The following is a 13,524-nucleotide window of genomic DNA, read 5'->3' as shown; positions in this document are numbered from 1 at the left end:
AGTCAAATGATAAGTTCTGGTCAAAAATAACTCCAAGGTTCCTCACTGTAGAACTAGAAGCCAAGGAAATACCATCTAGAGTAACTATATAGCTAGACAATTTCTCCCTGAAACGCTCAGGTCCAAAGATAACGACTTCAGTTTTGTCTGAATTTAGAAGCAGACAGTTTTGAGTCATCCAGGTCTTTATGTCTTTAAGACATGCTTGTAGTCTGACCAACCTATTGGGTTCATCTGGTTTTATAGATAAGTACAGCTGAGTATCATCAGCATAGCAATGGAAATTTATGCCATGCTGTCTAATAATGTTACCTAATGGAAGCATGTATAAAGCGAAAAGAATCGGTCCAAGCACAGAACCCTGGGGTACTCCATGACTTACTCTGGTGTGTGAGGAAGATTCTTCATTTACAAGAACAAACTGAAATCTATCAGATAAATATGACTTAAACCAGCCTAATGCAGTTCCTTTAATCCCAATAACATGTTCAAGTCTGTGTAATAAGATACTGTGATCGACCGTATCAAATGCAGCACTGAGATCCAACAGGACAAGCACAGACACAAGTCCGCTATCAGAGGCTAAGAGGAGATCATTGGTAACTTTCAGCAGTGCAGTTTCTGTGCTATGATGCACTCTGAATCCTGACTGAAACTCTTCAAACAGATTATTTCTGTGTAAGTGATCACAAAGCTGAGCTGCAACTATTTTTTCAAGAACTTTAGACATAAAAGGGAGATTGGATATAGGTCTATAATGAGCCAACACTTCTGAATCAAGAGTAGGTTTTTTAAGTAAAGGTTTAATTACAGCAACCTTAAAAGTCTGAGGTACATATCCTGTCAACAAAGACAGATTGATCAAATCCAATATGGAAGTGTCAATGTTCCTGGAAGCCTATGTTTCTGTCTTAAATGAACAGAGGAATGCAGTTATTTATGGATGTGATGTCAGGGCTTTTGATCGATTTAAAAAACAAACAAATGGTCTCCCTAGATCTGTCACCCTGCTTCTCTTTGATTTGATGAGTAATTTCCCCTCCTGTCTGTCCCGGTTGTGTTCACGCGCATTTCTTTAGACGTTATCCTGAACTTTTCACCCCTATAATCTAACAGAGAGGTAAAATCTAGTTGATTCTGTCTCTCCTCCGGCAGGTCAGCCCTCCTCGTGGCCGGGAGAAGCGCCATCAGTGGCGAACTCCCGTACCGTCGCTCAGCGTGCAGCCGCTGGGCAGCGCCGACTGGGCCTGGCTGGTCAAACGCCTCTACAAGGTGTGCGTGGATCTGTGCAACAGCTACATCCAGATGCACCGGGACCTGGAGAGCACGCTGGAGGAGACGTCGCTGCTGAGGGGGGGGGCAGGGACAGGAGGAGATCACGTCTTCTTCCTGCCTCTCTTCCCATCTGAGACTTCCACTCCCACGTCAGCAGGTGGACTCTCAGCGAGGGGGACGCCCTCAGAGGAAGGCGGGTGCAGGAGTCAGGCGGCGGACCTGAGCGCAGCATCACCAGGAGACCCGTCCACGCCAAGTCCAAGGTTCAGGTCCGACTTCAGTCCAAGTTTCTGCGCACGTTGTCCTGATTCAATTCAATTCAGTTTTAATTATGTAGCGCCAAATACGACAAATGTCATCTCAAGGCACTTAAATAATAAAGTCCAATTCAAGCCAATTGGAATTCAATTCATTGTAATGATAATTATTTTCAAAATAATCCAATTCATTCATATAGAGCCAATTCAAAAACAATTTCCTAGCTAAAGAAACCAAAAGATTGCACCGAAACTCCCTGATGAAACTCCCTGAACTCCATCCAATCTCTCGTACTGAGCGTGCCTGAAGCGACTGTGGAGAGACTCCCTTATAATAGGAAGAAACCTCTGGCAGAACCAAAACCAGGAAGGGTGGCCATCCGCCTCCACCAGCTGGGGTTTGAGAAGACAGAAAAGAGGGGAAAAAACACTGTAACACCATTCAAAGGATACCTGTTGGAACAGGGAAACACGAGTTAATGACCACAATAATGTCACATGTACATAATATCATTTGAGAAATTAAACGGGGGAAAAAGAGAGCAAAGTGAGGAAAGGTGTGACAGATGAGGCCCCAGCAGTCTAAGCCTATAGCAGCTTAACTATGGGATGTTTCAGGATCACCTGAGCCATCCCTAACTATAAGCTTTATCAAAAAGGAAAGTTTTAAGCCTGGTCTTAAAAGTGGAAAGGGTGTCTGCTTCCCGGACATTTACTGGCAGCTGGTTCCACAAGAGAGGGGCCTGATAACTGAAGGCTCTGCCTCCCTAACTGGCAGCTGGTTCCACAGAGAGGGGCCTGATGACTGAAGACTCTGCCTCCCAAACTGGCAGCTGGTTCCACAGAGAGGGGCCTGATAACTGAAGGCTCTGCCTCCCATTCTACTTTTAGAAACTTTAGGAACCTCAAGTAAACCTGCAGTTTGGGAGCAAAGTGCTCTGTTAGGAAAATATCTTTTTCTGCATCACTCTGAGACAGGATGTTCCTGATTTTAACAATATTACGAAGATGAAAGAAAGCAGTCCTAGAATCCTGTTTTATATGCGAGTCAAATGATAAACTCTGGTCAAAAATAACTCCAAGGTTCCTCACTGTAGAACTAGAAGCCAAGGAAATACCATCTAGAGTAACTATATAGCAAGACAATTTCTCCCTATAGCGCTCAGGTCCAAAGGTAACGACTTCAGTTTTGTCTGAATTCAGAAGCAGACAGTTCTGAGTCATCCAAGACATGCTTGTAGTCTGACCAACCATCATCTGGTTTTATAGATAAGTACAACTGAGTATCATCAGCATAGCAGTGAATTTATGCCATGCTGTCTAATAATGTTACCTAATGGAAGCATGTATAAAGTGAAAAGAATTGGTCCAAGCACAGAACCCTGAGGAACTCCATGACTGATTTTAACAATATTACGAAGGTGCGGTCCTAGAAACCTGTTTTACATGCCTGGTAAAGTCGGGTGTTGTGTTTGTTGCAGCTTCACGGGCAGTCTGCCGCACCACTTCAGGACCGGAGGGGAGAGGCGGGGCTCCAACATTGCAGGAAGCTCTGTGGGAGCGGCTCCCAGCGGCACCGGGCTGGGTAAGAGGAAGGAATGGTGGGAGAGCGCCGGCAACAAGCTGTACACCATCGCCACAGACAAAACCATCAGCAAGTTCATGATGGAGTACAAACGCAGGAAACAGCAGCAGCAGCCGCAGCAGAGCCACGTCAACCTGTTCATGAAGGAGCAGGGCCGGGCGGCGGCAGCAGGAGGAGGTAACGGAGGGGGCAACGGAGCAGAGAGGAGGGCCCCGGTGGAGCTGCAGAGGCCCCTCCAGAGGCCCCAGCAGCTGGTGGACCAGCAGGTTCCTCTACGGCACTCAGTCAGTGCAGGGCCGGAGGTGCTGAGGCAGGAGAAACGGCCACGTTCAGGATCCACCATCAGCTCCCACAGCGTCTCCCTGAGAGACTCCGAGGCTCAGATACAGGTGCGGACATGAGAGAGTGATTAGAGCAACAAAATCCATGTTTTTACTCAACCTGGGTACCATCAAAGTGTAGAAAAGTGAGGGAAAAAGGTGAGAGTATGATGGATATTTATGTTTTCATGTCATTAATTCTGTTTTGCCAAGAGATTAAAAATCCAAAACCCTAAAAGTCAAATACCATCTTTAGGGACCAAGCAGTGAAACTGTCCTATTGTATCTGTAGGAGTTCTTTCTTCTTCTTATTCTTTGCAAAAGGTGCTCGAAAACTCATAAAATTTTGCGAGCGCCACCTGCCAGTCGACGACATGAAAGAATCTAAACTTTATATTTTTGGCAGTCGCTCATTGACTCTGTAGCGCCCCCTATAATACTTAAAAATGGTCCCCGCATTGGGGTTAGTTTCGTGTGGGATGACAAAATTCAGTACACTCATTCATCATGCCCAGACGCTAAAAAAGTCTCTTGCCGCCATGGTCCCACGTCCACAGGAAGGCGGCCATTTTGGATGGAAGGTGCGTTTTTGTGCCATTTTTGCCCGATTCCACGCCTTGTATATGATCGAACTCGTCCTACAGATTTAATGCTACAGACTTCAAACTTGGCCAGGTTACTCTGAAGACATGGCGGGAAAAAGTCATGGGGAAACTTTTTCAAACTCTGAACGGTGTGGGCGTGGCCAGGCGGTGAAAATCGTGTGATGGCGTTTGTGATTTGAAAGCCTTATCATCATCACAAGGTCATGAAACTTGGCACACATGTCCACCCTGACGACCTCGTACGTATGTAAAGGGTATCGTGTGTGGGTGGAGCAAAATGGCTCAGTGGCGCCCCCTAAAAATTTTCAAAAACCCCTCCGCATTGGGGTTATTATGTACTCGTACATACGCAGAGGGTATCGTGCGTTTGCCCCGACCTGCGCACATCTCGGTCCCGCTCAAGGCTGCTTGCAGCTTTAATTTTTCTCTATACTCCTGGGATATATTCCTTTCCCTGGTTGAGATCCGGACTGTTTGCTGGCCGAGTCATTGAGCTCAAGTGTCTTTGCACTCCCTGGCTGCTTCACGGCTGAGTAGTTTAGTGTCATGTCAGTGATTTATTCAGCTATCTATGATTTAAGATACATTTCTGATTGTTTTCTAGATAAAACGGCTTAATAAACATCACAGAATAGTGGTTGCATGATTTTTTTTACCAGGGGTTATACTTAAAAGATGGTAATAGCTGCTCTGATGTCACCTGTTTGTTTGCCAAAAACATAAAAACAACAAATATACATAAAGTTAGCTACCTATTGTCCATTGGACACATGTCACTATAAACGGGACCACAGTTTAATAGACGGAAGAAGGATTAAAAAACTGATTTTTCGCTCCTTTAAAGACTAAAGCCAGATATTACACTTTGCTTTGGTTACAAACATGTTATTTAGCCTGAGAAAAGACTCCACATTCAGATAAAAGTTCCACTTTGGGTCTCTGTGATGTCTGCTTGTTTGGTTCTGATTGAGTCTGCATCTTAACACTGTCTCCCTTCCCCCTGCAGGCCTGGACCAACATGGTCCTGACCCTCCTCAACCAGGTCCTCCTACTGTCGGACTCGTCCTTCCTGGCGCTGCAGCCGGCGCTCTACCCCTGCCTCAGTCAGCTGTCCTGCCACGTGACCGATGCCCGCGTCCGCCAGGCGCTGCGCGAGTGGCTGGGCCGGGTCGGCAGACTCTATGACATCATTGTGTGACGCGGCCGACGGGGAAATGCTAAAAACTGGACGGGGGATGCAGACTGTTGGTCAGTGAGGGATGCAAACATGAGTTTTTATTCATCGCCATGATGAGACCACACTGACGGACTCCAGGCCTCATCGGGGCGGAAACATTTGTTGTTGTTTAGGGATTAAAAGTAAAGAATCCTTTAAAGAACGGACGGTTGCACATGTGCCATTTCAGATTTAAAAGCGTCTACTCGTAGACCCTAAAACATGAAAGCTGGCAGCAGAATCGCTCTTAGCTTAACATAATCGTGACTAATGTGGAGCGTAGATGTTCGGTGAATCCCTGGTGTTTCAGTGCCGCTTCAAAGCATTCTTTGGTGTAGTTTCTTCGTGCCGACAGGTGTCAGGAAGGCAAATTAAATGTTTCATCTCTTTAAACGCCGCTCATGCTTTAGTTTTATGTGCGTCAGCTCACTTTGTGCATGTGCCTTCATGCGCTTGCAGAGCACGAGCTGTAGGCAGAGACCTCCGTAGTACCAAAAGGGGTTGAACAGGAGCTCCACAGGGTGCCTTTTGGGGAAAGTTTGACTTATTTAACGTCCAGAACAGAAAGAACCGAGTGTCTCTGAGTCTCTGCAAATCTCTGACAAATCAGTTCTAAGAAATCATCCAAACAGCAAAGTCTTAGAGATCACAGGTCAAACTGTCCCGTTCAAAATGAGGTCACTGGCTTTAAAGCTGAAAATAGAGAACATTTGGTGTCTTTTATTACTTCAGAATAAGAGTGAGGCATCAAATCCAGAGGAGATATATCTGCATTTTATCCAGTTTGTGTATGAATGTCTGTTTGTTTGCCGTAGATGTTCAGAATTCAGCTTTAAATACCCCTCAGCCTCATTTCCCATTCACTGTAACACCAAATACAACATGTGATGTCCAATGCCTGGTTACTCTTTCTACTGATTTATGGATGTACTTGTATCATGTAAATTATTTAATAATTTAAATGAATGTGTTTTTATTGAGAAGGTTATTTGCAACCTGTGTGAAATATAAGAGTTTAATATCTCTGCTGCTGCTGCTGATGCTGATGCTTCATCAACGGTGATAATGTTCCCAACAGAGAGCGGAAACCTCTTCAGATCTGTCCAATAAGCTTTGATTACTCACTAAATGTCTTATTTTAGAATGAAACCAAATGCAGGTACAGGTGTCAGTCTTTCTAAAGTCACAATGCAACAATGTCCCAACAACAGAACCTTTACCTGCTAAGTTATCCTATTCAGCCCTGAAATGTAATCAAGTCTTTGTTTACTCGTGTTTGACCTTTTTAACAAGGCTCGAACTCAACAGATCTTTACTTTAGGCTCCGCCTCCCTGCGGTAGGTAATGATGTAAGACCAGAAAACAAGCAGAAAATTATTGCTTTCGATGGCTTAATGGTTCCGTAACTGGTTTGTGGATTTACACAAACTGTTTGCTGTCTCAAGAACAATCAATAAAAAAATTTGGATGTCTCGTCTATAGCTGACCAAACTGTGTCCATGTGAAAAACCGAATCTGAATATGTGGTAGATGGATTACAGCGAATGTCACTGATTACACTGCTTAACTTTTAAATGTCCTGATAACCAGAAGTGATCTTGTTTGAACATCTTAGAAGCAAAGCTTGTGTAAGAAGTCAGTAAGTCGTTTAATCTCCATACGAACTGACCATAATATTGAGGAGAATCTCTTTTTATTGGCTGAAATCTGTAGTCTTTTGCCTCTGCTGTCACCTGCATGTCGACACAAAACGATGTCTGGGTTTCATCGCAGTGTAACAACACTGTGGGAGTAACTTTATGAACCATCCTGAGCCGAAGCTGCTCTGACCTCCATTCTTTACAAACGTTACAAATTATGAGCGACAGCAGAGCGTCGGAGGATGACCTCAACAGCTTGGACCATAACGGGGGCAGGAGGGCCGAGCAGGGAGAACGGAGCTTCTGATGCTTCTAAGGAGCTTTACTCACCCACTTCATCAGCTGAGGGTTAGTCCCTTTCATTTGTACTCAATGCTCCATTTCCTGCTTTCTCTGCCTCTCTGACAGCGTGACTCAGACTAGTTGACACGCAGCACCAAACCACTGTAAGCTGGTATAAAGTTGGTCAGGGTGTTTTAAAACCTTGAGTTGCTGTTTCCACATCTTCAAAAGAAAAAAAAAATATATGGATCAAACTGCCATTAAAATAAAAAATGATGCCAAAGAGTGAATTTAAAAAACATTGTATTTAATTTTTAATCATGATTTCTCCTCCTAGTGATTTAAAAGATTGTTAGTTCTGTGGACCCTTGTTACCACAGCAACAAACCACATGTTAGCTGTGTATTTCCTATTTAATCTAGGAAATCTAGTTCCTGAAACTCTGGCTCACTCGTAGCCATAGGAACAGTCCTTTAACTCTTAATGTCCTCTCTCTGGTTGTTTGGGTTCCTGCTAACAGATCTCTGCTCTCATTGGCTCACTCGTAGCCATAGGAACAGTCCTTTAACTCTTAATGTCCTCTCTCTGGTTGTTTGGGTTCCTGCTAACAGATCTCTGCTCTCATTGGCTCACTCGTAGCCATAGCAACAGTCCTTTAACTCTTAATGTCCTCTCTTTGGTTGTTTGGGTTCCTGCTAACAGATCTCTGCTCTCATTGGCTTACTCGTAGCCATAGGAGCAGTCCTTTAACTATTAATGTCCTCTCTCTGGTTGTTTGAGTTCCTGCTAACAGATCTCTGCTCTCATTGGCTCACTCGTAGCCATAGGAGCAGTCCTTTAACTCTTAATGTCCTCTCTCTGGTTGTTTGGGTTCCTGCTAACAGATCTCTGCTCTCATTGGCTCACTCGTAGCCATAGGAACAGTCCTTTAACTCTTAATGTCCTCTCTTTGGTTGTTTGGGTTCCTGCTTACAGATCTCTGCTCTCATTGGCTCACTCGTAGCCATAGTAACAGTCCTTTTACTCTTAATGTCCTCTCTCTGGTTGTTTGGGTTCCTGCTTACAGATCTCTGATCTCATTGGCTCACTCGTAGCCACAGCAACAGTCCTTTAACTATTAATGTCCTCTCTCTGGTTGTTTGGGTTCCTGATTACAGATCTCTGCTCTCATTGGCTCACTCGTAGCCACAGCAACAGTCCTTTAACTCTTAATGTCCTCTCTTTGGTTGTTTGGGTTCCTGCTTACAGATCTCTGCTCTCATTGGCTCACTCGTAGCCACAGCAACAGTCCTTTAACTCTTAATGTCCTCTCTTTGGTTGTTTGGGTTCCTGCTAACAGATCTCTGCTCTCATTGGCTCACTCGTAGCCACAGCAACAGTCCTTTAACTCTTAATGTCCTCTCTTTGGTTGTTTGGGTTCCTGCTAACAGATCTCTGCTCTCATTGGCTCATCTGCTGATTGATGCACACAGTTCAGGTTTTGGTTGAAAGAGGAAAAAGATGGGGGGAGGACAGAGTGAATATAGGGAAACGTAACAACTGCCTTGGTGACAATGGGGAGAAAAAAAACTTTGTTTTAAGAGGATGAAATCTCCAACAGAACCAGACTGAAGGAGGACGGGCACCTGGCTCGGTTGGGTTATGGTAGGGGACAGCAAGAAGGAGACAACAACACAAACTCTGAACGTTATTAGATAGTTTTAAGCTGAACCCAAACTGGGAGCTAGTTCCACAGCAGAGGAACTTAATATCCAAACATTCTTCCTCCCATTCCACTTAAGGCTCTATTAACCTGCTGCCTGAGAGCAAAAGTACCCCCATTTGAATCCGTCAGACTGTCGGTATAGTTTATCTAACTTCCCCAATGTGTCCATGACGGTTACCAACAAAAGCAAAGGGAAATCTTCTTCATTCAACATAAGGATCCTGCTTTTTCAAGAGCCAACAGATTCTTCTTCCAATTTACCACAGACTGACGCTCATCAAGAGCATCAGTTTTCAATGCAGTGGATACTCCCTCCCCATCATTTTTGGACCTCCTCTACAGTTCCTTCTGGCGCAGTAGCTGATGCAGAGGAGAGGAAATATCATTGCCTCCATGTGAGAAGGTCACGAGGGTCACCAACTGCCCAGGAATAGACAGATATTTGAGACCAGCCGTGGGTTTGCTGCTTTTTCTTCTTTTAGTTTAACAAATTTCTCCCTCGTACTACTTTGTTATGCATTGAAAGTACTGGGAAAGCTTTGGAAACGTCATGGTTAGGTACGAAACGGTTCATAAGATACAATTTATCGTGGGAAGCTTCCACATCCGAAAACAATGCTTTAGAGGAATCTTGGGAGTTGTTAATGGATGCAGCGCGCTGCTGAATACTGAGAACAGTTAGCCGGGACACGTGGCAGCCAGTGTCCTACAATCCTACAGGGTCCTACAATCCTACAGGGTCCTACTATCCTGCAGTGTCCTGCAATCCTACAGGGTTCTACAATCATGCAGTGTCCTACAATCCTACAGGGTCCTACAATCCTACAGTGTCCTGCAATCCTGCAGCGTCCTACAATCCTGCAGCGTCCTACAATCCTACAGGGCTCTACAATCCTGCAGTGTCCTGCAATCCTGCAGCGTCCTACAATCCTGCAGCGTCCTACAATCCTGCAGCGTCCTACTATCCTGCAGCGTCCTACAATCCTGCAGCGTCCTACAATCCTACAGGGTCCTACAATCCTGCAGTGTCCTACAATCCTGCAGTGTCCTGCAATCCTGCATTGTCCTACAATCCTGCAGTGTCCTACAATCCTGCAGTGTCCTACAATCCTGCAGCGTCCTACAATCCTACAGGGTCCTACAATCCTGCAGTGTCCTACAATCCTGCAGTGGCCTGCAATCCTGCAGCGTCCTACAACCTTGCAGTGTCCTACAATCCTACAGGGTCTTACAATCCTGCAGTGTCCTGCAATCCTGCAGTGTCATACAATCCTACAGGGTCCTACAATCCTGCAGTGTCCTGCAATCCTGCAGCGTCCTAAAACCTTGCAGTGTCCTGCAATCATGCAGCGTCCTACAATCCTGCAGCGTCCTACAATCCTGCAGCGTCCTACAATCCTGCAGCGTCCTACAATCCTGCAACGTCCTACAATCCTGCAGTGTCCTACAATCCTGCAGCGTCCTACATTTACAACAAAACATGTGAACACTGAACACAGCTGAACTTTATCAGCATTCATTTGCCCGGCGAGTCTCTCAGTCCCCTGAACCGATGTCATAGGGTGCACATTCTTGCCCTAATCCCCTGCAGGAAATCCGTCTCACAGGGTTACTTGTTTCCACTTTTGTTCCCGTTAAGTAGAAATTTCAGACTTTCTGATTAGTGACGGAGGGCATTAGCATGTCTCGCCACTCTGTCCTGCCGCTGTTGACTTTACTGCCCCTCCCAGTGTCCCTGACCTGTCCTCGTTCAACCCATTTGTGGACAGATGTTGTCGGCCATCACTGTGATCAGCAGTGACAAAGGATTTAGTTGGTGTTAAGTCCATGACGGCGTTTCCATCTAACACAGGAAAAAGCATCAGTCGGCTAATATGTCAGGTTAATGGCAGCCTTTTCAGCCAGTTAATAACTTCCTCTTCTGCCTTTTCATTCACTAATTCGCTCTGATCGTGTTGGTGGTTTCCCTCTTTCAGTTTGTCCACACTTTATAGTATTCGGGGATATTTCTTATGTTCAAACATAACCTTTTGCAGCTGTGACACCACGAAACTTAACTGCACTTCCCATTAAGAAAGTTTGGAAGTTGAATGTTGTAATTGCGGCGTGTTGAAGATAAAGAACTCCATCTGCCCTCTAAGCAGATCTGATGCCACTTCTGACATCGAGCTTAAAATCTGCCCATTGTCACGTGTTCCATTACTTTGTTGGATTTTAGGCAGATCAGAGTTTTTCCTGGGAATTCTAATCAAAATTCTACCCATAGATGCAAAACTCATCTACAGTTAGTTGACTAAATTACTGGGATTTTGGAAAAGGCTGTGACCTGGGACCTGGAGAGCTTTATATATACGTAGAGATCAGACAGATTGAGGATGTATACGTGTAAACCTGTGCAGACCCATGTTCGATGGGTGCTTTGGCAGTTTGGTAATTGGCTCTGTTTGCAGGGAGGCCGTCTGTCTCGCTGTGCGTCTGAGAGCGAGGGAGTTTAAAGCAAAGCAGCTTTTACTGCGTTGACCTGTTGACTGACGTGGACAGAAACTACATACATGACCCAGACATCTGACACAGTTTCTGAAGAGGAAGGTTACGGGATCATAGGTGTCGTAAGAGGAACGTGAGGAAATAATTTCAGTCCGCTGGACGGAAATGAAACAGCTGGAATGTTCTTTACAGAAACACTTCACCTGCAACACTGGAACAGTGAATGAATTCCTTTTAGTTACAGATTACAAAGCATCTCTGAGAATTCAGGGTGGAGATGGTGTCCAGAAAGCTGCAGTTCGTTTACCCCAAACATCGTGTTGCTCTCAGAGCTTTAGGTTTTAGCAGCACTGATCTCTGAAATCCACATAAACAGTCAGATCCTGCCAAAAGTTATCAGCCATCACAAGCTGTCCAGAACGGTTTGGGAGATCCCCCAAAGAAAAGTTATTTAGCTGTCATCCCTGATCCAAAACTGTGCGATGAAGTCATCCGTTGTCAGACGCAGAAGTGCCTTAAAGTGTCGCACCACAACCAGTTGGCTAGAAAAACATCACCAGCTCCTTTTCTCTTGAAATGCTACGTTTTTATGCTAGATTCACTGCTTCTGATCACTGTGCCAGGGCTCCTTCCGAAAACATTTAATGTATTTTATGGATATCTGTCTTCAAAAACACAACCATTTCCAAATCTATTAAGAATCTCCTGCTCCACCCTCAAGTAGGGACACCTCCGACTATGGGAAAAACCTCCGAGGCGATGGCCGAATGCTGATCTCAAGGCTTCGTGATGGCGGTTCACATTATTTAGAGCGTACGGTTTAAGCATATTAACTCTGCACCTTTGGATAATTTACAGTTGCACTCATCAAAAAGCAGTATAGGCAAATAACTAATGAGTAAAAGTGTTTTTAAGCTTGCTTGAGGTTGTTTTTGCATATTTGGAAGGAGACTCGATGCAAATCAGGGGGAATGGAAATAACCTTTAGATGGAAAACATTAGAATGGTGAGAATAAAATGTGAGTATTCCCAGATATGATTCAATATCCAAGATACTAAAGTCATTCCTGAAGAGGAGCTCTCTCCATCTCCCCACAGTTGACGAAATCAGTTTGTTGATGAGCACATTGTCCTCTTTGTCTTGGAAGAGCTTCAGAACAGCAACAGAGTAAAACATGTGACAAACCATGTCTGGAACACAAAGATTCTTCATCGTTCTAACAGATGAAAAGCTGTTTATTATAAATAATATGTAGCTATTTGTTATAGATGGATTGGGCTTATAATTTGGAAAACTGCACGAAATTTACTGCTACTTTAAGTGCTATATTAAATGCACTGATTTCTGCCCAAATCTTCTGTTTTGCTTCTGTTTGCTCTAAAGAAAAATGTGTCGTCGGACATTATTTATATTTCTCGACAACGGCACGAATACACTTTCCATTCGATACAAAAAGGAAACCGTTGTGTGAGATTGTTTCGATTAGAATGGCTGAAAAAATGCGGTTTGATAAGCAGAAGCTTCCTGAAGTCTTTGGACTCACGTTGGCTGTTTGCTTCCTTCGCTGACCTTTGGCTGCCGGATCCAACAGAAGCAGCTCAGCTAATGTTGTGACTGTGATCTTTTTAAAAGTGCGTTTGTTTCTGCTTTTGATACATTTCCTCCGGATGTTTCTAAGCCTGCCTTTGGTCTCCCGAGCTCAGTCGTGTAACTGCTGAATGTTTCAAAGCGCTTCGCCAGCAGGCCTGTCTGCTCTGTGTGCTTCACAATAAAAGCATTTTGGTCTCCAATGTCTGTTCTGTTTTACATTCACGACAAATCTGTTCAAACTGCGACTGAAAATGCATCGAGGCCGAGACTGCGGGAGCTTCTGCACGGATTAATCAAACCACACCCACGGTATTAATTAGAGAGTGTTGACTGGATTTTGTTGCCACTGGTCTCAATCAGGCCAGCTGTTTTTCTAGTCTTTGTGCTAAGCTACAGTACAGCTACATTCAGACGCTTCATAATCTTTTTCTGAGTTATAAATTTCACAAAATGTCTACATATTCCATTATGGTGCCATGAGGGTGAATGTACATGCTGCTGTTTTTGCTTTTCTTTATTTATCTGATGATACGACCCATCTTCTTCCACATCCTCAGGGTA

At 44.5% G+C, this 13,524-nt stretch overlaps 1 protein-coding gene across 2 annotated transcripts in view; it reads left to right on the top strand.

Moving 5' to 3' along the window:
* arfgef3 (ARFGEF family member 3) overlaps positions 1-13,102 on the top strand; it is a 99,660-nt gene extending 86,558 nt beyond the window's left edge. Inside the window, exons 39-41 of one of the 2 annotated variants that reach the window (XM_075481130.1) lie at positions 1,156-1,538; positions 3,014-3,506; positions 5,049-13,102. In XM_075481130.1, coding sequence (XP_075337245.1) covers positions 1,156-1,538; positions 3,014-3,506; positions 5,049-5,240 — 1,068 coding nt within the window. In that variant the 3' untranslated portion in view covers positions 5,241-13,102. Of the gene's footprint in view, positions 1-1,155; positions 1,545-3,013; positions 3,507-5,048 lie in introns of both variants that reach the window. The other variant, XM_075481120.1, reaches the window with a different exon arrangement.
* Positions 13,103-13,524: the final 422 nt, after the last annotated feature.

Source organism: Odontesthes bonariensis, chromosome 2 (assembly GCF_027942865.1).
Source record: "Odontesthes bonariensis isolate fOdoBon6 chromosome 2, fOdoBon6.hap1, whole genome shotgun sequence".
NCBI classification, from domain to species: domain Eukaryota; kingdom Metazoa; phylum Chordata; class Actinopteri; order Atheriniformes; family Atherinopsidae; genus Odontesthes; species Odontesthes bonariensis.
The sequence above is the reverse complement of the archived record's forward strand: the minus strand, read 5'-3'. Positions and strand labels throughout refer to the sequence as shown.